The sequence below is a fragment of the Giraffa tippelskirchi genome, chromosome 11 (assembly GCF_054371585.1).
Source record: "Giraffa tippelskirchi isolate mGirTip1 chromosome 11, T2T-mGirTip1v1.2.pri, whole genome shotgun sequence".
Lineage (NCBI taxonomy): Eukaryota > Metazoa > Chordata > Mammalia > Artiodactyla > Giraffidae > Giraffa > Giraffa tippelskirchi.
Window position 1 is genome coordinate 97,148,871 of NC_137285.1, and position 26,886 is coordinate 97,175,756.

The following is a 26,886-nucleotide window of genomic DNA, read 5'->3' on the forward strand; positions in this document are numbered from 1 at the left end:
TTTCATGGTGTGGTACAAAGGGCTAGGATTTCATCCTCTACACCTTGTTTTTCTGTAAAGTTTCTGTCTGTCGTTTATTAGGTTCTCAAACATTTTACCATCTTCCTATTTGTAAGGATTAATTTTATTTCAGACAGTTTTTTTTTCTTTAAGAGGCTTCTCTCTCTCTTTTTTTAAATCATTCATTTATGTTGAGAATTAATATAACTAGTCTGTACATTCAATTTCATTTAATAAATTTTTATTGCAGATTTACTGTGAAAACTTCACTTATTAGGCACTACAGGGAAGAAGATGTATAAAACGTGCCCTCAGAGTCATTACATTATAGAAGCAAAATAAGACAACATCATGAATAGCAATCCTTCAAAAATAATGAAAAGGCAAAATTTAGAAGATGCTATGAATGTCATCATTTTGAACTTGTGTAGATGTGTGATAGAACGTTTTTTAGAAAAAGGGCAGAGGGGAGAGAGATACATCTGATCGGGCAAGGCTTTGTGGGAGAGATGGCATTTAAGATAGAGCTTCACAGCTGTTCAGGAGAGGCAGTAGCTAGAGGCATTACACGTAGACAGAAGCAGTGTGAGCAGAAGTACTCACGTGGGCCAGTGCAGACTTGTTCAGATTAATTCACTTGAAGAATAGGGAAATGAAAGAGTCAGAGTGGTTAAGTTGAAGCCATGCTGTGAAGGGATTGAATGCCAAGGTAAAGAACAGAGTTGTTCAGTCACTCAGTGGTGTCCAACTCTTTGCGACCCTGTGGGCTGCAGCACTCCAGGCTTCCTTGTCCTTCACTATCTCCCAGAGCTTGCTCAAATTCACATCCATTGAGTGGGTAATGCCATCCAACCATCTCGTCCTCTGTTGTCCCTTTCTCCTCCTCCCTTCAATCTTTCCCAGCATCAGGGTCTTTTCTAATGAGTCGGCTCTTCGCATCAGGTGGCCAAAGTATTGGTGCTAAAGCTTCGGTTTACTAATAATTCAGGAAGAAATGAGAAACTGCTGAAGACTATTAAGCAAAAAAAGTGATAAAATTATATTGCACTTTAAGGTAAGCAATCTGCTAACATTATGAAGGATAGACTGGATAGGGGAGAGAAGAAATCTGGAGAGTGCTGTTAGATGATTATAGTTGATGAGAAATACCGAAGACCGAACTAACCATGGTGCCAGTGGAAGTAGGCAGGAAGGGCGAGTATAAGGAACTTTCCCTGGTGGACCCTGGCTGACCTCAGCCCTGGTCTGGAGAGGCAGCCCAGCAAGGTGGTCTCTGGAGCACATCCCAGATTCTGCCATTTCCTACTGTGCCCCTTAAAAAAGTTACATGAGGTTTTTCTGTGCCTCAGTTTCTCAAGCTTTAAAATGAGAATAATTATAAGATGCTGGGACATTTAAATTAGTAAATAATTGTTCAGCACTTAGTAATAAATAATAAGTGATAAGTAATAAATAATGTTGGGGAGGAAGGGACAAGGAGAGGCGGCTCCATTGTTGAGCCCAAGGCTGAGGGAATAGTCGTGGTGGCGACTCAGCTGATGGGGAAGAATGGACCTGGGTCCCCAGAAGGAGGCTGGGGCTAAGGAGAACTGGGAGATGGCCTGTATAGATCATTCACATGATCTTTTAGGATTTCCGTCTACTTCTGTGAGTACTATATTTAAAGTGAGAGTAAGAACAAAAGAGGTTTCACTTTGTATTTCTTGTTTGGCAGTCCTACAATATTTATAGAATTATGATAGAATCTTGCACTGACTTCTCCAGAGTATGTGAAAAAGAAACCCAGGGAAATTGAAATCTTCTTGATTTTAAAAAGGCAAATGATATGCTTTGTTATACATACTTTAATGTCTCAAATAATGTGAATATTGAGACTAATGTGAGTAAAATAATGTATCGCCAAAATTCGAGATATTTGGGTTGAAGTATCTCTGAGCACTTGTAATCCTTCAAAGTGGAGCAGTATTGCTTTCAAGATAGAGGAGGGGACAAAATGAGAATTCCAAATTTGGGGCGGCAGTAGGAAAATGGAGGTGACCCTTCCCTCTTGAAAATGCGCAGCAGAAAAATAAGAAGCAGGAAAGCCCCACATGGAGCAGCTGCCCTGCCAGGTCTCTGTTCTTCTGAGATGTTACACAAGTGAGGGTTACATAAACGATTGCTCCAAGCACATGCGTGTGTTATTGTACATGATTTCCTTTTCACAGCTAAATTTGAACCAAGTTCCTTAGATCTCGAATTGTATTTCATTTGGCTTGAGGTTCAGATGTATTAGCATATCTTCTTCTATTTGATAAAGCTTTTTTATTACCGAGCACCCCATGAGTTCTTTTCATTGTATATGTTGACCTAAATTATCATAGAAAGCTATTTCCTGTGACTTGAAATGCATCTAAAGAATAGAAGTGCTCATTCACAAACTCATCTTGAGTCCCATCTGAGTGGGACTGGGTTGAAGTTCTCCCTTTCCTATGAGACTGCTTTCTCATGCTTAGTGTTGAGCTTGTTAAAAAATAGATTTCTCTGTTTTTGTGAATATAAATATGCTTAAAGTTTTAATAGAGCCTATCCCCTTGAATTCTTTGATGTTCTGCTCTCTTTAAAGAAGTGGCAGATCGCTTATTACTTGATGAAGCGATAGGAACCGGGGAGGTCACAGAATCCCATGCAGAGGTCACATGAGTGGCGCAATCAGGCGGGCCTTGGGCTCCATAGCAAGCTGAGTGACGTCAGCAAGTCAGCATCTCTGAGCTCCAGTGTCCTTAACTATAGAATGAAAACAGCAGTACCTACTTACTTCACAAGTTTGCTACAAAGATGAAATTGGTTAACTGATTCTAGCAGTTCAGTTCAGATAGAGCACTTATGTGCCAGACACAGTGCCAGCCATCGTGGTTTCATAGGTGCCCAGAAAACAGTCCCTGGGAATTTATGGTGTAGTGATAAATAGCCCATGATTACTCCTTAGAAAACAGTGAGATTCTCATCTTAGATGGGTTGAGAGTACTTATATTTGCCACATAATATGCAGGAAACATGACATCTAATTGACTGTAATGACTATTAAAAAATATGCCTTTTTATTGTGAATTCTCTCTACTAGTTTTCAGCCGTCCTTCAGGAGCACTAAAGATTTTTCCCATAGGAGAAAGCATTTTCATTTTAATGGTTCTGGAAAGCATAAAATCAGAAGGAGAGATTAAAGATAATAAGTATGTGATCTAAAAAGTTATTGCAGTTAGTGGACATGGTCATTATTTATGACCACCCTTTTTAAAAACTTTTTATTGAAGTATAATTGACTTACAATGTGTTAATTTCTGCTGTACAGAAAACTGACTTAGTTATACACATATGTACATTTTTTTATATTCCTTTCCATTGTGGTTTATCCCAGGATATTGAACCTGGTTCCCTTGTTACTTATCCATTCTGAATGCAAGAGTTTGCATCTACTGTCTGCAAACTCCCAGGCCACCCCTCCTGCAAACCCCTCTACCATAATAACCACAAGTCTGTTCTCTATGTCTGTGAGCCTCTTTCCGTTTCCTAGGTAGCTTCATTTGGGCCATGTTTTAGATTCCACATATAAGTGATGTCATATGGCATTTGTCTTTCTCTTTCTAACTTCATTTCGTTATGATAATCTCCAGTTGCATCCATGTTGCTGCAAATGGCATTATTTTGTTCTTTTTATGACTGAGTAGTATTCCATTGTATTCCATTGTATATATGTACCACATCTTCTTTATCCGTTTGTCTGTCAATGGACATTTAGATTGTTTCCATGTTTTGGCTGTTGTATGTAGTGCTGCTATGAACATAGAGGTGCGTGTATCTGTTTGAATTATAGGCTTTTTTTTTTTGGATATACACCCAGAAGTAGGATTGCTGGATCATATGGTAATTCTATTTTTACTTTTCTGAGGAACTTCCACACTGTTTTCCATAGTGGCTGCACCAGCTTACTCTCCCACCAACAGTGTATGACAATTTCCTTTTCTCTGCACTCTCCAGCATTTATTTGTAGACTTTTTGCTTGTGTTAGTCACTCAGTCGTGTCCGACTCTGCGACCCTATGGACTTGTAGCCCACCAAGCCCCTCTGTCCATGGGATTTCCAGGCAAGAATACTGGAGTGGGTTGCCATTTCGTTCTCCAGGGGATCTTCCTGACCCAGGGGTCAAACCCTGGTCTCCTGCATAGCAGGCAGATTCTTTACTGTCTGAGCTACCAGGGAAGACTTTTTAATGATAGCCAATTCTGACCATTATAAAGTGGTTTCTCCTTGTAGTTTTCATTTGCATTTCTCTAATAATTAGTGATGTCAAGCATCTTTTCATGTGCCAATGGTGTTTATGGCCACTCCTGAAGAAACTGGTAATATCTGCTTGCTTGGGATATTAATCAACCATCTATTTATTATAATAACATATTATTTAGTTCACTTCTTAGTGTTGGGCATGCTGTTTGAATACTTACACTGTAACTTGTACCAAAAAGATTTATTTAATTCCATGATTGCAAGAATCCTAAAAAGCAGACCTCTAAATCTGTCATTGTGTTTCCTATGAAGTGATTGTCACAATAAAATGTGTTATGTCTCTGTCCTTACCAAGTTCACGATAAGCTATTGTAGTCCAGGTTGGATGTGAAAGTTGCCAAAGAAAATGTGCTATGCTTGATCTGGCCCAGCACAATCCTGCCATTGAAAAAGTCACAGCTAACAAGAGGCAGGAAGTGAGAAGAACATCATATCCTAGTTGTCATGTTGGTGTCTCATTTCCAGCGCAGTGTCTATAGATAATGCTTTGCCCTAATAAGAAGGAGCAGTCAAGTAAATTTAGGAAGCAGAAATCAAAAGTTTAGCTTTATCCTTTAATTGAAAAGACAATAAGAGCAAGGAGAATATATCAAATATACTTTATTAGGAAGTTTAATTTTTACATTGTGGCTAAAACAGTTAATTTAAATGAGTAATGCTGGAAAGGAAAAAAAAAATGTTTAGTTTCAAAAGTGACCTGAGGAGCGGTGATATAAGAAAAGCTATTTCTTTATCATGCTCAGAATGTATGTAGTGTGTTTTCTTTCTTTCTTTTTTTAGCATCCATATAATACCAACACTTTACTATTGCTATATTTTATTCTTTATTTCATGCACTATATCTAATGATGTTAATGTTGGAATATAAAGCATACTCTATATTCAAAGTATAGTCAAGGATAAAGTATATTTCTAACACACCCCCCCATTATTGAAAACTATCAGTCTGAAATTTTAACTGAGAACCATTAGATAGTATCTGAGAACAAAAGTGTATATTCATTTTGCAGTCTAATTCCTATATTAAATTGTTGTCATCATTCTAAGACTTTAGAAAGAAGGAGAAAGGAGGAATTAACATTACTCTGTGAAGGACTTTACATGTTGCCTTTTACAATCCTAATTTCACTGTGTAGTAGATATTATGCCCTTTTTAGGACGTGAAGAAAATAAAAGAGTTTAGGTAATTGATTAAGTTCACACAATTAGTAAGTGATGGAGCCAGGAATCAAACCCAGGTCTTGGGAAAGGAAAAGCTAGAATCATATCATTCTGTTCCTTTTCATTTGTTTGAATTTAAAACTCACCATCCTGTATCTCTTGAAGTGATAATGGCAGAAAAAATATAGGCCATTCCTCTGCCTTTTAGAAACTGGTATGATGATTGTTCCCTCCGATGTTTTGCAATGTCTTTTGTGTTCAAAAGAGATCTGAGAAATTTTTCTGCCAGTTTTAAAGAGATGGGGAGGAAAGGATTACCCAAGAGTGTCATCTTCCCAATCAATCCGTACCATTGACATAAAGGAAAATCTCTTTTAAATGATTTTTCAATGGAAGAGTTTGTAATACTTGTTTACTTAGAGGGTTTAATGGAGGAGCCATGGAGAATGGACTTTCTAGAGAAGGCTGACTTTATGAACATAACTTGCTCAGCAGTGAGCATCTGTGTCTCTGCTGGACAAGCAGGCTGTGTTTAGTCTGTGTGTCTCCTTCAGAGAAGGACATTCCTGCCCCAGCCAAGTAGCTGCTGCTTCTCTCTTCTTCCTCTTCACACACATCCTTGCCAAGAGATATGTACCATCTCACCCCACACCCGGCAAAAAAAAAAAAATATGCAGGTAGATAGCCCTTATTGCATGCAGTGTACTTTGTGTTACAGTTAGTTGTGTGTGTATCTATCTCTGGTTCCATTTTGAGCTCCTGCTCCTTGAGACTGGGACTGTTCTATGCTTCTTTGTATCTTTCCAGAGTAATATATTTAAGGATACCGATGATACATGTTTGTTGAATTGGAAAAAAAGAACATCCATACCTTCCTTAAAAAGACTAGCTTTCTTGTCATCTCTGTGAAAGTTAATGCACCTCGCTGTGGAACAGAAACGAACTTCTGTACAACCTGTCTCAGAATGATGGCAGCGACTGCTTCAGATTGATACCTATACCTGTACATACTTCACCACACCTTTTCTGGAGTGTCCAACAAATCACTGTTTATCCTTTCATTGCACCAGGAAGAACTGTCTTATTTCAAGGAATTTGTACATTTGTGTATATAGAGAGAGGATTAATGTTCCCAAACTTTCCGTTCTTGCCGTGTTTCCAGGCACAGACTGTGGGGCTCCCAGTGACCGTGCATTCACCCAGCGTGCGAGCGATGCGATCTGCCCTCCTCCCACAGGCATCCACCGTGGACGCCTTCGCGTTCCCAGCGTCTGGCTGTCAGGCAGAGGCAGCGTTCATGGAGGAAGAGTGTGTCGACACTCCAAAGGTACAGATGTGTTTGAGAGACTCCGAGCTTGAAGGTTGGCTGGAGATGGCAGCTTGGTCCGCAGACGTTGTACTTTGGCTTAGCTGAACTTGGTCATTTCCTCAAGGCACTCAGGAGTGTTGTTTTTGTGCAGAAGACCTGAGAAATGTATCCAGAGGTGACCTCGGCTCCCTCTCCATCTTGTCCTCACTGCAATTATATAACTCATCAGATCTCACGTGTACTTTTCAGAATCTTTCTTCCTTCTGTTTCCTTAATCAGCTTCTTCTCGCAAGTTCTAGATCCCTCATAGGTTTTGGATTTTTTTAAGCCAACTGTAATTCTGAAAACAAAAACGTGACTATTGTGCTGAATTGGGCTTCGCCTGTTATGGCTTCTCATCTGCATATGCTGCAGCTACAAAATGATGAGCCTTTTTTGTTCAACTAAACATCTCTTTGTGTCCAGTTTGAACATACCTAAAGGAGATAAGTTTATTCTGGTGTGCTGTATAAAGTTGGCTTTTAGTATGTGGAAGATGATAGCTTCTCTCATTTAATGGATATTTGTTGTTGTTTCGGAGAAGGCAATGGCACCCCACTCCAGTACTCTTGCCTAGAAAATCCCATGGATGGAGGAGCCTGGTAGGCTACAGTCCATGGGGTCGCTACGAGTCGGACACGACTGAGCAACTTCACTTTCACTTTTCCCTTTCATACACTGGAGAAGGAAATGGCAACCCACTCCAGTATTCTTGCCTGGAGAATCCTAGGGACAGCGGAGCCTGGTGAGCTGCTGTCCATGGGATCGCACAGAGTCGGACACGACTGAAGCGACTTAGCAGTAGCAGTAGCAGTAGCAGTGTTGTTGTTTAGTTGCTAAGTCATGTCCTGACTCTTTTGTGACCCCTTGGACTGTAGCCCGCCAGGCTTCTCTGTCCATGGAATTTCCCAGGCAAGAATAGTGAGGTGGGATGCCATTTCCTTCTCCAGGGGATCTTCCCGACCCAGGGATCGAACCCTGGTCTTGGGCTTGGTAGGCAAATTCTTTACCACTGAGCCAACTGGGAAGCGCAGTGGATATTTATTTCACTTCTTACTTGTTTTATATACTTAGCATCAGGTGGTATACTGAAGATCACATTAATGGGAAGGTCTTAGAGTATAGTTAAAATAGTCTCATTTCTTCTCTAGCTGTGTGAACGTGGACAAAGTGACTGATTTCTTTGAACTTACATTTTCTCTTGTAAAATGAGGATACCAACTTTATGACACTGTTGTGAGGATTAATTTAGAGAATGTGTATGAGGTTCTAGGCAAATTGTAGATACTCAATAAATATTGGTTTCCTGTCTTTTTAGCCTCATTAGGTAATAAAAAGATGACTCAGACATTAATTCTGCCTCAAAGTCTGTAGTCTAGCAGAAGAGACATGATGCATAACTAACGGCAGTGATGCTGAGAACTGAATAAATTGATACATAATTGGTCCCTTAAAGAGACAAAAATTAAAATGCTGCAAGACTAGGAGACAGTTCCAGTTTGATCAGTAGTGTCTTTGGTTTAACTGTCAGAGCTGGGAATTAAGAGACAAAATCAGGGTGGATGGAAACGAGGGTATGATGGCCCTCTCAGCGGAGGGAAAATGTCAGGAAAGCCCAGTTAGGGCAAGTCAGAGCCAGAGCTCAGCATGGCTGAAGGAGCGGGCCTGTGAAGGGGAGTTGTACAAAATAAAGACAAATAAGTAGCCTTGCCTTGAATGGCAGAGCCAAGGTATAGACTCTCTCTCATCTAAGGCTCTCAGCATGGGAGCATGTTTCAGTATTATCGGGAGAGTTTTTCTCAGATGGACTTCTCCAGGGTAGTAGGAAACAACTGAAGATTTTTTGATAGGGAAGCACCATGATCCATGTTGTACTTCAGAAATTATCTTGGAAATGTCCATAGCCTGCCTTGAATGAGAGAGAGTCTGGCGACAAGGACAGTAGAAGGTTAGAGTGTGTGTCAGGGGAGATTAAGAGACTGAGCTACATGGTGCCCATGAAACTGGACAAGAGGCGATGGTATAAACGAGATTGCACAGATAAAATTGATAAACTGTTAGAAGTCCAAACCAAGGACAGCATTATGAGCCTTGAGGATCAGGAAGGTAAATGCCATTTTCAGAAATAGAGGTAGAGCTGAATCGGAAGTTAAGTAATGAGTTCAGCTAGAGCGTAATCAAGGCAGCCTGAAGCTAGGCTGCCATAAGCAGGTGCTAAGCTGGGTTCCTGACCACGAGGAGTTAGCATCCGTGTCCCTGAGGACAAATCCACTTCCTGTGGACAGTCTGTTTCCTCTGCCTGCGGTTGCCTAGCATGTTCAGATCCTCATAAACTGCTGTTACATTCCCACCCGGAAATTTAGACATAAATTGGGGCAACATCATTCATTTATTTTTAAAATCTAATTCCCTTGAAAAAATTAAAATGCAGTGTGCTAAAAGCTTGGCTGTGAGGGCATCAGGCCCGAAACACAGATTGGGCACTGTCTGCCGTATTATATAGGGCAGGCTATTTTTAAAGCTTGTGATTGTTACCGTAACTAGGAAACAGACAGGAAATGAATGATTTTGTGAAAGATATAGACAGAAGCTAGATGGCATATTTGCATTTGTAGGAAGAGCAATGCCACGCTGGAGCTGGCCACCCACACTGACAGGGCCACCCTGGCGCTCAGCCAGGCCGTAGCCTTCTGCTGTCTTATCCACGGACCGTTTCATTTATGTCAGCGGTGCTCTTTGTGCCTCTTCCCTCCCCGACACCTCTCTCTCTGGGGCCCGTAAATAAGCACACACGCACAACCTTCAGACAGAGACCCTGGCCCGTGGCTGTTGCTCTGGCTCTGTGGGCCCTCACTCTAGCGCCTGCTTGTCGTCTCGAAGGTGCCGAGTAACTGATGTGCTGCTCAGTCATTTCTGCTCACAACTGGTGGAAGGTATTGTGCCTCTCAGAGGTTTCACCAACTCTTTCCCTCCCGGAAGTTTTCAACTTCAACTTCAAACTGTCAGTAAAATCCTTCAGGGAGTCTGCGTTGAAACATTGGTTTGGGATTGCTGCAAAAGATAGCACCTTTCTGAGACAGTCATCCAACTCTGAGCAGTAACCACGACCCCCAGGAAGCACAGAGCCCAAACGGGGGCAGAGCAGGCCTGAAGGGCTAGTCTCTCTCTTTTGAGAGCTTTTGGGGAATAACGGACTTTACACACACACACACGCACAGATACCTTTAACATTTTATTACAGATTATAATAAAAGGATTTTCCAAGTTACCATCTTCATAGCTGGAGAGTGGAAGGAAACGGTGTAGTAGAACTGTTCCACGTCTATTGACATTTTTAATATTTTAATTATAAAGGTAGCACACATAAGAGAGAGTCTAAAAAGGATCGTCAAAAACCTTTAATAGTGTTAACCTCTAAGACTTAGTCAAGGGGAGAAATTTCTCTGAATCTGAATTTTTAAATTTATATGAAAAAACATAAATCAGAATCACACACAGAAAATTCAGAGAGGGATAAAGGAAAAAATTAACTTACTCATAATCCCCCTACCCAAAACAAAGGTAAGCCCATTTTGACATGTTTCCTTAGAGTATGTTATAGATGGATAGGTAGATGGATGGGTGGGTGGATGAGTATAGGGTGACTCAGCACGTAGGTAGTCTTGTTAAAACAAAATCTTATTCTATTATATATAATTTCAAACCTGCTTTTATATAATATCATGGGCATTTTTTTTCCATACCATGAAATCATCTTTGAAAGCATGAGTTATATTTAACAACTGCCTTATATTAGATATACCCTTACTTAACTACTCGCCTGTTTTTAGACATCAAGTACTTTAAATTTCTTTTGCTTCCTTATATATGCTTCAGGGATATGAATATCCCTGTGTTCAAATTTTTGACTGTACCTTTGATTATTTCCTGAGGATAAATTTCCAGAATTGGGGTTATCCAGTTCTTTCCTTCCTTACCTGGTTATTTGTTTATTTTAATTTGCCTCAAGATGGTAAAAATGCTTTAAAAGAAAATGTTGCTTTATTCTCATGCTTTAAACAATTTTATTGTTATAAAGTATTATCTTCAGTCAAGAAATGATGATAATATATGCAGTGTTTTAGTTATCCCTCCTGGAAAACTTTACTCTCATTTTACAAGTGGGAAAAAAATGAGCTTTATAGAAGTTAAGCAACTTGCCTAATAAGAGCTGAGGTTTTATCCTCTTCAATATGTTCCAGACTTGCCAGGCACTTAAGATATGAATTAAATAAGGCATGTTCCAGCTTCCAGACTCCCTGGCTAGTACTATGCATTAGTCTGCTGTGTTAGCACAGGCTACCATACCAATTGCCACAAGCTGGGTGGCTTTAGACAACAGAAATTTATTTTCTTAATAGTTCTTGGAGGCTGGAAGTCTAAGATCAAGGTTATGGCCAGTATGATTTCTGGTAAGGGCTCTTCCTGGCTGGTAGAGGGCCTCCCTCTCATGTCCTTCCATGGCCTTTCCTCTGTGCTCTCATATACATAGAAAGAGAGTTTTGTAGGGTCTCTTTGTGTAGGGACACTAATCCTACCAGATCAGGGCCCCACCCTTAAGACCTGATTTAATTACATTTCTCTAGAGACTCCATCTCCAAATACAGTCACACTGGCCTTAGGGCTTCAGTGTATGAATTTAAGAGGAGATGCAAACCTTCAGTCTGTAACAGTCTAGCAATCTCCTGTACTAGAATCTTGTATTTGTGGTAAGCTCAGGGATGTTATTCGTTAGTGGTGGCGTTTCTGAGGGTCTGACTCCTATGTGTATGCTGCCTACAGCATATGAGGTCTCTTATCAGAAGTGATCGATCGAGTTTAAGGAAAGGCAAAAGTACTTTGTTGGAAAATGTACCTTTCACTCACACTGTATTTTGAAGTCCTGTCCTCAAAAGGAAACACTTACCTGGGGAAGGGTGAAGGAGGGCCTAATTGCTCTGGCCAGCGTTCAGAGCTGTTGTTTTCTACTGCCATGATCGGTCTTGGTCTAGGAAAAGAGCATCTGTCATCCTTCATTTTGAACGACCACTTGTCACTTTAAAACCTTGTAGTGCATTAGCCGCCTTATCCTAGTAATGGCTCCAGCCCCAGAACAGTTTTTTGTGGAATAACTGTCCCCTCCCCCAAGCAAACAACCGTCTGAGTCACCCAAGTCTTCCTCTCCAAATAAAGGGCCTCGCAGCGCCTTCAGGGTGGTTGCCATAAGAGGAAAGTTCCCTGCGTCTGGCGCGGTCCTTTCCACGTCCCCTCTCCATACACGAGCCTCTCCTGCTTCCAAAGGAAACAATGGCTCTCCCCGTGTGTCCCAGGTAGAAGTACTTCTGGGAACGCAGTCTGGCGCCTGGCTGCTCCTGAGCAGCTGTTCACAGGAGAAAACCTATTGGTGTCCACAGGGGATGGTTAAGGTAATGAGGTAAATAATTGCCTCCTCACTGGGGCTTTTACAGCCAGAAGAACTGAAACCACAGCTCCCCTTCGTGTGCCGATCCTGCCCGCCTCGAGGTGGTTTGCTTGGCAACGGCAGAGGCAGGCAGAGTTCTCACTCAGGAGCTATGCCGAGCTCTTCCCCTTGGGGTAGGAAGCGTGGATACTGGGTATATTGCTGGAGGAAGGAGAATTCAGAGCCTTGGTGCTCGTTAACCTCTGCTGGAATTCCGGGCCTCTGAGTCATCTGTTATTCTATAATGGAAGGCTTTGGCTGTTTGCCATTTGAATTTTTTTTTTTTCATTCCTTTCTGTGGTATGTACATCTTTAAAGAATTCTTTTTTCCATTCCTGGGGTCCATAGACCCAAAGACTAAATCAAATGTGCAGGTACTTAGATTCTGAACATAAATATCTGGAGCCTTCCTGTATGTTTTGTGGTTGAAAATTAGAAGAATGCTGATGACTACTCTTTTCTTAGCTATAAGCCATGCAGTTGGATGTTTTTTAATCTCATCTTCCCCCTCTTCATTTCCCTTCTTAAAAATAATAATAACTGGTAGGCTTCAAGCTATTATGCCCTATTCATCTGAAAACCACTAAAAAAATTGTTTATTGTAATAATGAGGACTCAGAGAAACCCAGGAGGCAGCACCAGTTTGGAACATAACGGGCTTGCGTCTCTTAGTGCGGCAGGTGACTTGCCGTAACTTCTAGTCTACACAGTTGTCATTGGTAACAAATGTGGACATTTTTAATATTTTACTTAATTTCTGATTGGCCGCAGGTCTCTTGACATTTTTGCCATTGTGGATTTTCCAAATGTCGCAGCAACTGATGTTTCCTCTCACGTCCCTCTGCCACTGACATTTAGGTAAATGGCTGTCTCCTGGACCCTGTGCCTCCCGTCCTGGCGAGGAAGGGGTGCCAGTCCCTGCCGAGCAACATGATGGAGACCTCCATTGATGAGGGGCTGGAGACAGAAGGTGAGGCCGAGGAAGATCCCAGTCAGGCCTTTGACGCCTTCCAGTCCACACGCGGCGGGCAGAGGCGGCACACGCTGTCGGAAGTGACCAATCAGCTGGTCATGGTGCCTGGTTCAGGTATGACTTCTGGTAAGCACCAGGTCGGGTCTCTGCAGCATCTTGTGTCGTCTGCTCCAAGAGATAGTAGTGATACCAGCCGGTTCCTGGAATGTTGTTTGTGTCCTGTCCCTTTGTGGATGGCATTCAGCAGGAGTTGAGATTAGGCCTGCTCAGCAACTCACAGAGATTAAACTGGAATGTCTGTGAGTTGCTCCCGCCCACCCAACTCCCAGGACTCATCCGAGAGCTACGTGACTCATCAAGGACTCTGGCTCTTCTGGAGTGGCGAAGATCTTACAGTCCCAAATTCTGGAAGTGTTATCCCCCACAATATTCAAAGCTGATTCATTTGACATGTGAAAAAGTTTTGAAAAAATGTTTTGGTTGGAGATTGAGGACATGGTAGCTATGGAAACTCACACTGGCCATGCTCTGTATTCCATGTTCCAAGAAGATGCTGTTTATTGGTGGTCATATTGGTGTTTTGTTTTTGTTTTTTTCTCTTCAAGGGAAAATTTTCTCCATGAGTGACAACCCCTCCCTTGACAGTGTGGACTCTGAGTATGATATGGGATCTGTGCAGAGGGACCTGCACTTTCTTGAGGACAACCCTTCCCTCAAGGACATGATGTTAGCCAACCCGCCCTCACCCCGCATGACGTCTCCCTTCGTGAGCCTGAGACCTGCCAACCCCGCCATGCAGGCCTTGAGCGCCCAGAAACGCGAGGCCCACAACAGGTCTCCAGTGAGCTTCAGAGAGGGCCGCCGGGCATCAGACACCTCCCTCACCCAAGGTGTGTGTGTGTGTGTGTCTCCACTGGCTCTCCAGGCGCTTCTGTTGTGGGACACCGTGGGGCCCATTGCCATGTTGGCTTCAGACCTGTGCTCACTTGGAAGGCCTTGTCTCTTATTTAAACCGTTTGGCCACTGTTCTTTCTTTCAGGAATCGTAGCTTTTAGACAACATCTTCAGAATCTGGCTAGAACCAAAGGAATCCTAGAGTTGAACAAAGTGCAGCTGCTCTATGAGCAGATGGGATCCGAGGCCGACCCCAGCCTGGCCTCTCCCGCCGCGCCGCTCCAGGACCTGGCCAGCAGTTGCCCGCAGGTGGGTGCCCTGGGCCCTGCCCCCGTGGCTGTGTGTCCTGAAGGTGTGTCATTTCATTCAGAGGATTTCCTCCTCCTGGAGCAGACAGGTCCTTTTGGAAAGCCCGCAGCCTGAAAGCTTTCTGTGTTGCTGTTGTCTGCCTGACAGGCTGGATAGGCCCATCCGCACTGGCCCAGGCGGTCAGTACCATGTGGAAGCCTAGACACTCACGCTCTGCTCGGTTTGTCGCACAGATTCTATATGGATTCCCTCTTACAGTCTCCCTGGAACTCCCTCCCCCTATCATGCACGTGTACACACGCGCACACACACAGATTACCAGTAATAACATAAATGAGAACCTTGTTGCCATTTATTTTTGATGTGATATCACTTCATTAAATATTGTGAGTTATTTGTGCTAAAAGTACAAAAAAATGTGGCTGTTTATGTAATTCATTTTATGTGAGCCCATGTTCAGTACATCAGGAATATTAGAGCATTTGATGCCCACATGAAGGTAATAAACTGCTGGTGACGGCAGGGCCTTTGCTCCCGCACTAGCTTGGTCATCGTTTACTGCGGGTAAACAGCATGCATTCATCCTGTTGTTCAGTCGCTCAGTTGTGTCTGACTCTTTGCGACCCCATGGACTGTAGCCTGCCAGGCTCCTCTGTCCATGGGATTCTCCAGGCAAGAATACTGGAGTGGGTTGCCACTTCCTCCTCCAGGGGATCTTCCCGACCCAGGGACTAAACTTAGGTTTCCTGCATTGGCAGGTGGATTCTTTACCACCGAGCCATCTGGGGAAGCCCATATTCCTCTTCTGCAAAGTGATTGACTCTCAGCCTACTAGTTATGTAAAAGCCTTGAGGATTAAGTCTTAACAGAGTTGGAGTTCCCCTTGGACGTTTGCCAAGGTGCTTCCACTCAAATTTGAAACCTTGTCCCACGTGGGAAACTGAAAGTGTGTCCCCTGCTCGCTCCCCAGGAGGAAGCGCCTCCGCAGCAGAAGAGTGTGTCTGCGCTCCCCGGGGGCAGCGCACACCCACAGCTCTCCCAGCGGCACAGCCTGGAGGCCCAGTACCTGCAGCACCGACTCCAGGTGGGATCCTCCTCCCCCTTGTCACTCCGGCTCACCGTGATCATCCCCACTCTGCCTCTCTGCACAGCAGGAACCTGTTTTGCTTGGTATTTATTTTGGGTAGCTGCTTAATTCCTTTATAGGCAAGCAGGTCTGACTCTGTAGTTTCTAGAAACTTGTTCAGACTTAACCTTATGCTCTATCTTGGCAGAAGAAAAAGGCTTGTCCTCAGAGCCCTGGAAAAGATACTGCCACTGAGCAGCAGGGAAGGGAACCCTGGCTTCTTTGCTTCTGTTTTACGCCTCTTGCATGCGTGCTAGGTCGCTTTAGTCATGACTCATTGTGACCCTGGACCACTAGACTCCTCTGTCCATGGGATTCTCCAGGCAAGAATGCTAGAGAGGGTTGCCATGCCCTTCTCCAGGGGATCTTCTGACCCAGAGATTGAACCCCGATCTCTTATGTCTCTCCTGCATTGGCAGGCAGTTTGTTTACTGCTGGTGCCACCTAGGAAGCCCTTATGCCTCTTAGTACTTAGCAAAAGGTTACCATAAGCTCTCTGTTGGTGCTTGAAAATATTAGATCCCATAAAGAATGAATCATTTGCTCATTCAGTAGGTGCCTTTGCTAGAGATTTAACTCCACTTTTCTCATTGTTTTTAGTCTCCATGAACCTCCTGGTCCTGAAGGACTTTAGCGACAGGAAAGTGAAGCAGGTTAGAACTAAGACAACCCAGGCCTGCTGACCCAATGCTGTGGGGCCCAGGCTCTCCCAGGGTCTCAGCGAGCAAGTGTCAGTCCCTGCATCCTGCAGCTTCTGGAGGACTCACGTGGGTTCATCCTCCAGGCAGAAGTAAAGGCTGATGACTGTGTCCTAGATGACAACATGTCATGCTTGTATTTTTCTGTTCTTCTAGAAGCCCAGCCTTCTGTCAAAAGCCCAGAACACCTGTCAGCTTTATTGCAAAGAACCGCCACGGAGCCTTGAACAGCAGCTGCAAGAACATAGGTGAGAGATGGTGGTCGGCCAGAGAGGTCACTTTCTTTGTGGCCAACTTCAGCTGGGTGCGTTGTCCTTCCCTCTAAAATTTCCCTGTACCAGGACAACAGGTTTCCATATGCTAACACGGATGTTCCACTGTCCATGGAATATAGGCCTGTCCGGGAAGAGCAGCCCTAAGCCTGCTTTGTTTTCATTTTCTCCTGGTGTTTCCCCTTTGGTCTGTGAATAAACCTAAGCATTCAGGACCTGGGGGCTAATGCAGTTTAAGTGGGTTTTACTGGAAAGAAGGCCTCCAGCCTCCCTTGTAGTAATCTGTGCTGTCCAGCCTCCTGAGTAGAAGCATCTCGGCCAAGGTGAAAGTAAAAGTTGCTCAGTTGTGTCCAACTCTTTGAGACCCCATGGACTATACAGTCCATGGAATCCTCCAGGGCAGAATACTGGAGTGGGTACCCTTTCCCTTCTCCAGGGGATCTTCCCAACCCAGGAATCAAACCCAGGTCTCCCGCCTTGCAGGTGGATTCTTTACTAGCTGAGCAAGGTAGATGTCCCCTAATCCATGGTCTTCCAGAGGCCCACCCCTGCTTCCGAACCCCAGGATGGGGAGTGAGCCCCTTGCTTCAAAGGGAGGAAAAACCCAAGGGTCTTAGAGAAAAGGAATTCACAGTGTTCACTTGAGCACTGAGGGATCAGCCAGAATTGAGGGACAAAAAATAAGATTGGGTTTAAGAAACCAAACATGACTGGTTCCTACCCCCGTTTTTTTGTTTTTTGTTTTTTTCCTGCCTTGGGAAAGAGAGAAGTGGGAGGACGGACGCTAATGACTGATACTGGATTTACATTAGAATTGCCGTCACTGAAGAAGACCTAAACTTCTTTCTTTTGGTATTGCCAACTTAGACTCCAGCAGAAGCGGCTCTTCCTCCAGAAACAGTCCCAGCTGCAGGCATATTTTAATCAGATGCAGATAGCAGAGAGCTCCTACCCACAGCCCCTTCCCCGCCAGGAGACGCCACCGCCCTCCCAGCCGCCGCCGCCTTTCAGCCTGACCCAGCCCCTGAGCCCCGTCCTGGAGCCGGCTTCCGAGCACATGCCATTCAGCCCCTTCCTCAGCCCGTACCCCGAGATGCGGCTGCAGCCGCTGCCCGCCTCGCCGGGGGCACCGCCGCCCCCGCCGCCGCCACCGCCGCAGCAGTCGGGGGGCGCCCCGGCCCCCTTACAGTTCTATCAGACTTGTGAGCTGCCGGGCGCGGCCTCCCCGGAGCCCGAGCACCCCGCTCCCGGTCAGTACCCCGCGGATGGAACCCCGCAGAGTAGCATGGACGGGCCGGACTGTCCCAGGAGCTCAGGACCGCAGGAGGCCCCCTCCGGCTACGACCCTCTGGCGCTTTCCGAGTTCCCCGGACTCTTTGATTGTGAAATGCTGGAAGCCGTGGACCCACAGCATAGCGGCTATGTCCTGGTAAATTAACCTCAGCTTTACAGGAAGTGAGGCGGGTTGGGTGAAAAGAGTGTTGTCTTTCTATTTTTATTCCAGCCTTTTAAATTTAAAAGCTCGTTTTCCCACCCTCTTCCTGATGGGGAAGAAGTCAAGTCACCCAACTGGAATCGCAGGGCCGGCCAGCCAGGTGTCGCCTCCTGCTGGCTCTGTCCCACCGTGGTTTTCTGTGGCAAGCGCTGGAACGTGGTTGTCGGCTGCAGCTCATGCCCGTAGGTCAAGTGGAGCGAGCTCTCAGCGGAGGCACCAACAAAAGTTTCGTAAGAAAAAGACACCCAGACCTAGGTTTTACACAGAACTACATCAGTTCATCAAGGGAAACCTCGGTGAAAGCAGGAAAAAAATATGTGCCGTTACATGCAGGCAAAAAAAAAGGCAATATATTTTTCACTGAAACCAAGCAACAGCATGTTCCTCAAAGGCAAATCAAGAATACATATTGACACTGATGCACAGGAAGTAAAGTTGTATTTTGTCGCTGAATCGTTAAGTTCTGAGCTGCTGCTGCTGCACAGTGTCCCCGAGACCACTCAAAATGGTAGAACGTGAGCTCTGTTTCAGTGTCCACTGAGTAACAGTGGGTACTGACCCCTGAAACCGGCGGTCACCTCCTCAGAAGGTCCCTGGGTTCCAGAGTGTCAGAGTGTCCCAAGAGCTCCCAAAGATGTCACCTGTGGAACCAAGAGACTCGCAGCAGTGGAGACCAGGGGCAGGAAAGTCAAGAATTGGTCAAGAGCAGCAGCCCCGGGCCGGGGAAGACGGGCTCTTCCCGCACAGTCTTCTGTGGAGACTTTCGGTTTGGGGCAGTTGGTCTGTAGAGGACCTCATATCTCTTTTAAAAATGTAATAACTACTTTGACTTTACACTAGATGTTGCTAGTTGTTTATTGAGCTTTGTATATTTGGACAATTTCATATAGGGCTTAGAAATTTTAAGGATGAGGAAAAATGAACTTTTATCTCCCATGTGAAGTGGTAGTGCTGTGCCTTTCCCCTCCCCCAGATCACGCTTTAACAATTTCTTTTCTGTAGAAACCAACAGTTTTCCATTTATGTCAACGCTAAATCCAAAGTCACTTCAGAATTTGTTTTCCACCATGTGGGAATCACATCCTTAGTTTCCTTAGAGTTTTGACGTGTAATGAAATGTTCAAGTATTACAGCAATATTCAGAAGACCACAGATGTGTTAACCATTTGAACACATTCATCTGCCAAACATATATTACTCGTACAACTGACCCTTACAATTCAGTCATCAGAGTACGTGAAAAAAGATGCCACAGCTAGTTGACTGTGTAACCTAGAAATAATGAGTAATCTGTCATTGGGACAGTAAGATCCAAGTGATACAAACCCAGTGTTATTTACAAAGACTCTTGTCTCTGTCCCTTAGAATGGCTTGTCCTGTAAGCAGATGAACGCGTAAGCACAAAGCATCTCCCTTAAAGCACAGAGAAGAGAGATACTACACTGATGCTGCATCTAGAACACACCCTTCAGGTGCCTTTCCTCTGTAGTGCGCGTCCAGGCAGGCAAGGAGAAGCGTCCAGGGCCTAGGGGTTCCGTGACGGCTCCTCTGGGTCAGAGTCACTCCGCAGGCGCTCTGCTCGGAGCTGGACTCGGTGTGAGCACGGGAGGGCTGTGGACTTGTTTTTGTGATTGGATAAGACGCAGCAAGAAACCCAAGAAGGAAGAAGTAGGTTCCTTCTACGAATTGTTTATTCCTCCTCATGCTTAAGATGGATGATTTTGTGAAATAGGCAACATCGTTTAAGAGATCCTTTCATTAAGATCTCTAATCTGTTCTAAGTTTTTGCAAAATAAGCCAGTTGTAAAACAAGCTTGATTTGTTTAGACTGAAGGATGTTTTCCCAAAATGTTCTACAGAAGCGCTATAATATTTATGAAATTAAAATGCCTTCCAGATTGAAGACGGGGGCCGCTCATTTCAGAGTCCCAGGATGGCAGAGTTACAGACCAGGCCATGAGCTGCTGAGCTCGGGAAAGCTGGGAGCTCCAGCAGGACCACTGGGCTGACAGATGGGGCAGCAGAGGCTGGGGGGGTGTCACGGCCCCGGAGCTGGGGCCTGGGGAGCACCCAGCAGTGGCCGGGTCTGTTCAGACCGCAGACAGCGGGCGAGGAGCATGACCCGTCCTGCTGGACTGTGTTGTAAGCTCCTGTTTGCTTTTCACATTTATTTCAAGCAGAAATCAATAAATTCCATAACGATCTATTCTCTGAAATGTAAGCTGGTGAGAGGAGACTGGTTCTGTTGTTCAGTTAGGCATTTTCCCAGCCCCATCTGACCATCTCCTTTGCTCTGTCCCCTGACTAGTGACCTGTGTGAGCCTCCAAGCAGTTTTCTCTTCACAAATACTAAAGTAACACTAAGAAGGCTTAGTACTACTCTTTTTATAAGAGAGGTACTCTGAAACGACGCCTTCGCGGTCTGTCTCACACCAGTGTGTGTACACTACTGTATGACTAACCAGTAGCATCACCCTCTTGTAAACTGGGCTCGTCTGAAGACACTTTGGTTAAGACGAACGTGAGGTAAAAACTTCATTCAGCGAAAAGTGCAATATGTGTGGTACTTTCTTTATTTTTCATTTATGCTTTCTTTTTTAAATCCGGGATATTAGTCTAGACTTGCTTTGGGAAAAAAGCACTAGTTCTGCAGTTTCCAGCTGGGGAAGTGTGTCTCTGGTATTTACGTGCAGCTGACATGCTGGTCCCTGTAAGGCAAAGAGCACATCAGCACAGCAGGCGGGGGTGGAGGGTCCCCCTGAAACAGCAACACAGACGCCCCCCCACCCCACCCCACCCTGCCCCACCCCGCCCCACCAGGGCCTCCCCGCCGCCTTGCTGCTGCCTTGGGAACAGAGGAGGCAGGAGGAGGTTCTCCACACCAGCCATCCTCCAGTCTCCACATGAGGGGCCCGTCAAGGATGAGGAGATGGAGCTGAAGGACTCCTCCCTCCCTGCATCAGACTTGGCCTCCAAAGACAGAGACAGTCAGCGTCCCTTTCTCCCTCAGTGTCGAAGCTGTGACCTGAGTCAGTCTGGTGGGGCTGGCAGGAGCCTGGGAGCGGGCTGAAGGCAGCCCTCACCTCCGAGGGACGGAGCCCTGCTCCCTGACAGGGAGGGAGGGCACCGCCTTGCGGGAGTGTCGCCCTCTCGTGGCGGCACTGGCCTTTTCCTCTCTGTCTGAAAGGGTGGTTCTTAGAGAAATGAATTCTGCCTAATTGCTAGAGTTGGGAAGAAGGGTGTGTTCACAGCTGAAGAGTGACTGGCTGGCCAACCAGATACTAAAGGAAGGTAAAAAGCAGCCGCTTTCGCTCTGGCCAGTCAGGGGTCCAAGTGTGTAGTGGTCAAGAGTAGGCCCTGCTCAGGTGCGGGCAGTTCACACGTGTGGATGTGAGGAAATGAATGCTTTCCCTGGCAGGGTCCTCCCAGCCACAGTCAAGCCCCAGGTTAATATTGGGTTCTGTGTCTTGGGGTCAGAATTTTCTTGCCACGATTACATTTAAAAGCCCATATGAGGAGTCACTTGAGTTGGCTTAAGGGAAATCTCACTCCAGCTAATTTTTCACATTTGTTCTCCTTTGAGACAACACGTAGGGTCATTTGACAACGTTGGTCCCGCGAGCAGTGGCGGAGTCTGTTCGGGGCTGACCTTGGCTGCACCTGGACCCCTAAACTGGGCTGCCTCTACTGCCTCCTCGGAAGCCACTCGAGCCGCTCGGTCTCTTTGTGCCTAGACATCAAAGGTAAAAACTGGAGAACAGGCAGTAAGTTGGAGTCACTGTATAGGCAGGGATCTTTGATCATTTTATTGCTTCTGGAAATTTTTCTAGAACTTGTCTTCAGAGTCATGTGTGGAAGACAAGAACAGTATCATCTGCCTCTCTTTCTGAACTGGGACTAAAAGAATTTAACAAATCCACGTATCCCTTCTGACAGGTTTGGTAGTGCGGTGCTCCCTGGCCTGTGGTCCCAGGGAGGAGGCTGATGACAGAGCGCTGTCTGTCAGCCCGTGGCCCCTGGAAGGCCTGATGGGACCTAGGCTGGCCTTCCCCAGCGCCCCCCGGACCCTGGACCCCAAGTCCCTGGCCTCACAGTGCCCCTCCCATCTTTTTGTTTCACTGCTTCTCCCCATGAAGGTAGCCTGGCTGATTCCAGAAGACTCACAGCCGCCCTAGTTATACCACCGTCTTGCCCACATCTCATCTGCAGATTTCAACACATTGGGCAAAATCGTGCACCTGCTATTGCAGAGATTGAGAAAGACGCAGCAGCACTGCCTGCAGTCGAGTAGGTTTGCTGGTTCCTGCCAGGCACTCAGCTCGTCTGTCCAAAAGGAGCAGTAGCTTCTATCTGTACATTGATTTACCCAGCACCTTCACAAGTGATCTCTAATTCCTCACAGCAGTACTATGAAATTAGTTGAGCAGTTAGTCCTCATTTTTTATGGCTGAGGAAACCAAAGCTCTGTGAAGACTGACTTGTCCAAGCCACAGAGCTCAGGAGTAGAGGAGCTGGGGGAGGCTCTTGGGACGCTCTTCCCTCCTCAGTAGCAGTTGAGGCATCTCACGAGTAAACAGCTATATAAGCAAAGCCCCCATGCTGGTTAAGCGCTGGGTGAGCGTGACATTATCCCTGAAACCTTATTCCCAGTCGACTGCTGCCTGACTTTGGTGGAAGAGCTGCCCTCCAGGTAACAGCCCTGCATGAGCGAGGCCCGGGAGACAGCCCACAGAAGCCGTCTTTCCAGCATCCAGTTAACCGCAGATGCTCAGGCTCATGTCAAAGATGCCTTGTTTCTCCATCTCCCACAATAAAATGATTTCCTGCAGAAGCTGGTAATAGGACACACCCTTTCTTGATGCTGAGGGGTCCAGTTGCACAGCTTTAGCCACCATGCAGAACAACTGCTTAGAAAAGAATCAGGAGCTCAGTACAGTCCTGAGGAGGGGGGTGGAGTATATTTACAGTGAAGGTCCATAGAGTTAAAAAATAACATACTTTGAATACTTTTGTCTTCAGAGGCAAAGTGGGTGGGTAGGGAGGAGCTTTAAAAATAGAAGTACAAAATAACATCCTGGAAAAATGTGACCCCAGATTGGAATAATGTTACACTAGCAAATACAGATAACTGGGCCTTGCTAGGGGCTGTGTGATGCTTATCTGTTCAAGATTTGTTCAGTCAAGGAAATTCACATGGTGATACCATCCCACTACTGATGGCGAAAGAAATCTGCCTCTACCAAAATCTCTGAAGGCAAAAGAACCAGAGAGAAAGGAGGTTTGTTTCTCTTTGGGGGTTGCAATTTAGGAAACAAAAGTGATTGATAGAGATATTTGCACTTTGTAGAAAGGGCAAGATTATTTGCTTATTTCTGAAGGGAAGAGGGTGGTCTTTGCTGGATGTTTGGTTTGTGAAAGAGTTACTTTTGATAAAATTAATCTAATTGTAGTTATTTTTTCTGTGTGCTTTTTTTTTAATTACTAAGAAAAAATGGTGAGTTCAATAGCTTTGGTATTTTGAGTGCAAATCATAATAGCTCCAATGTGAAAAAAATCAAAATGTAACCTGTCACTCAATGTTAGAAAATTGCTTAAAATACAGTTTAATAAATGATCTTTGTATCAAACATAATTTAAATGGGGTAATTTTCTGCAAGGAAAATGTACTGTTTCTACCTTTCCAACCCTCTTGAATTAAAATAAAAACAACTTGTTTTCTAAGAGCCCAGGTGATCTGAATGGCAGGCGGGTGAAGCAGGGCCTTTCCCTCATCGGGCCTTGGGTGGATGGTGGCTGTGTTCCCTGAGCTCTGGTGCTCATTTCAGGCTGCAGAGAAGGACAGTGGATAATATGTTCTCATTGACGTCAGCAGGGTAAATAATACCTTGCTCTGAAATCACCCAAGCACACGGTAGTGCTAGAGAACGCTGACCAGAGCGCAGCTGACCACAGTCTGCACGTGGCCGGATTGGGGGGCGGGGCAGCTATTGCCGCCGGCACTCACTCATGGACTCAGAGAGGGAGCCAGGCGAGGGTCTCTGCAGCAGGAGGGGGGAGCTTGGTCTCCCCCCGCCCCAGGACAAGCAAGCTGCAGGGCAAGGGGAAGGAATGGGCACCCGCGAGACACTGGCACTTACTCAGAATGGCACATCTCTGCAGAACACACACACTGTGGTGCCCCTCCCCACGGGACCAGACACACACACAGGCTATGGCCCCCTCCCGACAGGACCCACCTCTGTGCCCACAGGAGCTGGAGAATCCATTTGCTGAGGCATTTGGGGCACTCGCATGCGTTCATTTGGGACTTGTGTCAGTGCTGGGCCCCAAGTGAAAGGGCAGTATTAAATCCCACTTTCTAGGGATTTCCCTGGCCGGTCAATGGTTAAGACTCCATGCAGGGGGCACAGGGTTGATACTAAGATCCCACTTGCGTGAGGTGTGGCCAAATTAAAAGAAAAAAAAAAAAATCCTACTTTCTGGCAGCAGATTTAAGATTTGGCTTCACTCAGACCATTCCAGTTGAGCCCATGCTCCAGCACTGAGACAGTTCCCAAACTGAGGGGTCACCCGCTGGTCCTGGTGGTGGGGGAGGCCTGGAGGAGACGGGAAAGAGAGCAGAGCCTGCCCACCGACCACCCAGCAGTCTCAGCACCACATACAAGCGCTCAGTCCTGCCCCCAAATGGCTGTTAATCTCTGTTGGACTACCCAAGAATTCAGTAACACTGTTTCCACTGCTTTTTTTTCTTTCTTTCTTTGAAGGAAAGCACTCAATTTCAGCAACAGTGTTTTGCAAACTTTACCCTTTCCCACCAAATTTCTCCATCATCTTGATTCTGTGTTGCCAAAAACAACCCCAGTGTCCAGGGTACAGGCAAAAATAACAGACCTGCCAGCAGAGACTGGCCGGAACTCTAGCAGCCGGTCAAGCCCTTGACCTTCACGAGCAGAATCTCGGTTCTGTGGCCTTCATGAGCCAGAAGCTCAATGCAAGGCGCAAGGGCGCCCTGAGCTCCAGACGTGGGACCTCTGGGGTCTAGAGCTTGTCAGAAGTGCTCCCACCTCCAAAGCAATGCAGCGTCTGTAGTGCTCCTACCCAGAGTCCACCTCCATCACGGCCAGTCAGGGTCCCACCCAGGGTTCTGTTGACCATCTGTTCCTTTCTACTCCACCAGTTCTTAAACTGAGGTTTCACAGATGCCTCTGACATGCTGATAAAAGGCTCTGGCTCCTCTTCTGAGCAACAAGCAAACATACATATACACAACTTGAGACAGACAATTTCAAGGGGAGTTGCTTCCTGGACCCGCTGAGGCCCGTTTGTGGGGCTGGAGGGGTTTCTAACCCCCGACTTAGAGCACTAGCATCTCTGTCTGCACCCCCTCACACTCCTCAGTTACCCTCCTGCTAGTGGCTCAGTGGTAAAGAATCTGCCTGCAATGCAAGAGACCCGGGTTCAATAACTGGGTCAGAAAGATCCCCTGGAAGAGGAAATGGCAATCCACTCCAGTATTCTTGCCTAGAGAATCCCATGGACAGAGGAGCCTGGCAGGCTGTAGTCCACAGGGTCGCAAAAGAGTCGGACACAACTGAAGGGACTCAGCAGTGGCAGGGCTCACGCTTCTGAGTGTTCCCACCCCTCCCTGGGTGGATCCCGTAAGAAAGAGCGCCCCCTGCTCTGCCCGCAGCCCCAGGGCACCACGGGAGGAAGTTTTGGGCTTTGTGCACTGAATTCTGGGCACCATACCGCTACAAGATACGTGTCGCCTGCACAGGCGACAGCCACTCTGCCCTTTTCATTTGGTCCCAGTGATACCACTTCACAGAAATGACAGTACACATGAAACTAACACAACATTGCAAATCAACAGGCACATCTGGCACATAACGTTCAGTTGTATCTGACTGTGACCCCATGGACTGTACCCCTCCAGGCTCCTCTGTCCATGGGATTCTCCGGGCAAGAATTCTGGAGTGGATCACCATTCCCTTCTCCAGAGGAGCTTTCTGAGCCAGGGATTGAACCCGGGTCTCCTGCATTGCAGGTAGATTCTATACCGTTTGAGCTACAGGGAAGTCCTCTACACTCCAATAAGAATCTTTTAAAAAACGAAATGACAGGGTGGAGCAGCTCTGGAGGGATGGAATATTGTTCACGGCTCATCCTTTGGAGGGCCCCTTGGGAGAAAGATGTGGGTCTCAACTGAAGTGAAGGGGATGTCACCTCAGACATCACGGGCAAACAACTGAGGCCATGCCCCAAAGCCAGGTCAGCAGAGCGTGAAGCTGGTTGCGTGCCTCCAGCCGTTCAACTAACAAGCCTTTCTGCCACAGGTGTGCCAGTCCACTGGCCCAGCTGAGTTCCTCTGGACTGACAGTTGCAAATACCCTGAGGGAGCACTGAAAGCTCCCTTTGTATAAATTTCCAGGGGACTTTCCTAGGTGCGCTGACTCAGAGCTGGTCTGAAGCCCAGGAGAAGCCGGTGCTGGGCTGAGCTGCTGAGTGAGGAACCCGGGTGCAGGAGAGGGCGCTGCCCAGGAGGAGCAGACACCCCGTTGCAGCTGCAGCCCCACGAGCTGGCAGTGCAGAGAGCTCAGGGATTCTGGGCCCCAAGAAAGAGGTGTCGGGGATCCGGCCTCTCAGAGGGAGATGCTGTCAGCCTCCCTGTCAGGCAGGCTCTGAAAGCTTCTGACTCAGTCTTTCTCTTCACGCCCCAGAGATGAGGGAATAAATGGTGCCTGAGATACCACAAGGGGGCCTGACTGGGAGCCTGACCCTGAGGAGGAAGTGTGCCACCATGCCAGG

General features: G+C 46.1%; 2 protein-coding genes across 47 annotated transcripts in view; one reads left to right on the plus strand and one right to left on the minus strand.

Annotated features, from left to right (window-relative positions):
- Positions 1 to 26,886, plus strand: part of SIK2 (salt inducible kinase 2) — a 141,377-nt gene that overhangs the window by 102,934 nt on the left and 11,557 nt on the right. Inside the window, exons 9-18 of one of the 27 annotated variants that reach the window (XR_014069203.1) lie at positions 6,647 to 6,811; positions 13,170 to 13,398; positions 13,890 to 14,174; positions 14,324 to 14,487; positions 15,458 to 15,571; positions 16,468 to 16,559; positions 19,444 to 19,550; positions 21,662 to 21,821; positions 22,215 to 22,365; positions 22,729 to 23,801. Coding sequence is in view for 15 of the 27 variants with exons in the window: in XM_081543311.1 (XP_081399437.1) it covers positions 6,647 to 6,811; positions 13,170 to 13,410; positions 13,890 to 14,174; positions 14,324 to 14,487; positions 15,458 to 15,571; positions 16,468 to 16,559; positions 17,451 to 18,012; positions 19,444 to 19,476 (1,656 nt within the window). In the remaining 12 variants the exon portion in view is untranslated. Of the gene's footprint in view, positions 1 to 6,646; positions 6,812 to 13,169; positions 13,411 to 13,889; positions 14,175 to 14,323; positions 14,512 to 15,434; positions 15,572 to 16,467; positions 16,560 to 17,346; positions 19,015 to 19,443; positions 20,300 to 21,661; positions 21,822 to 21,908; positions 22,015 to 22,214; positions 22,366 to 22,728; positions 23,802 to 26,886 lie in introns of those variants that run through there. The other 26 variants (XR_014069204.1, XR_014069198.1, XR_014069197.1 and 23 more) reach the window with 26 other exon arrangements.
- PPP2R1B (protein phosphatase 2 scaffold subunit Abeta) overlaps positions 20,636 to 26,886 on the minus strand; it is a 35,914-nt gene continuing 29,663 nt past the window's right edge. For 5 of the 20 annotated variants that reach the window (XM_081543342.1, XM_081543338.1, XM_081543329.1 and 2 more), the window contains 2 exons: positions 21,728 to 21,808; positions 20,636 to 20,786 (listed from right to left, as the gene is read on the minus strand). In XM_081543342.1, coding sequence (XP_081399468.1) covers positions 20,676 to 20,786; positions 21,728 to 21,808 — 192 coding nt within the window. In that variant the 3' untranslated portion in view covers positions 20,636 to 20,675. Of the gene's footprint in view, positions 20,787 to 21,627; positions 21,829 to 23,655; positions 23,905 to 24,808; positions 25,515 to 26,886 lie in introns of those variants that run through there. The other 15 variants (XM_081543347.1, XM_081543345.1, XM_081543341.1 and 12 more) reach the window with 6 other exon arrangements.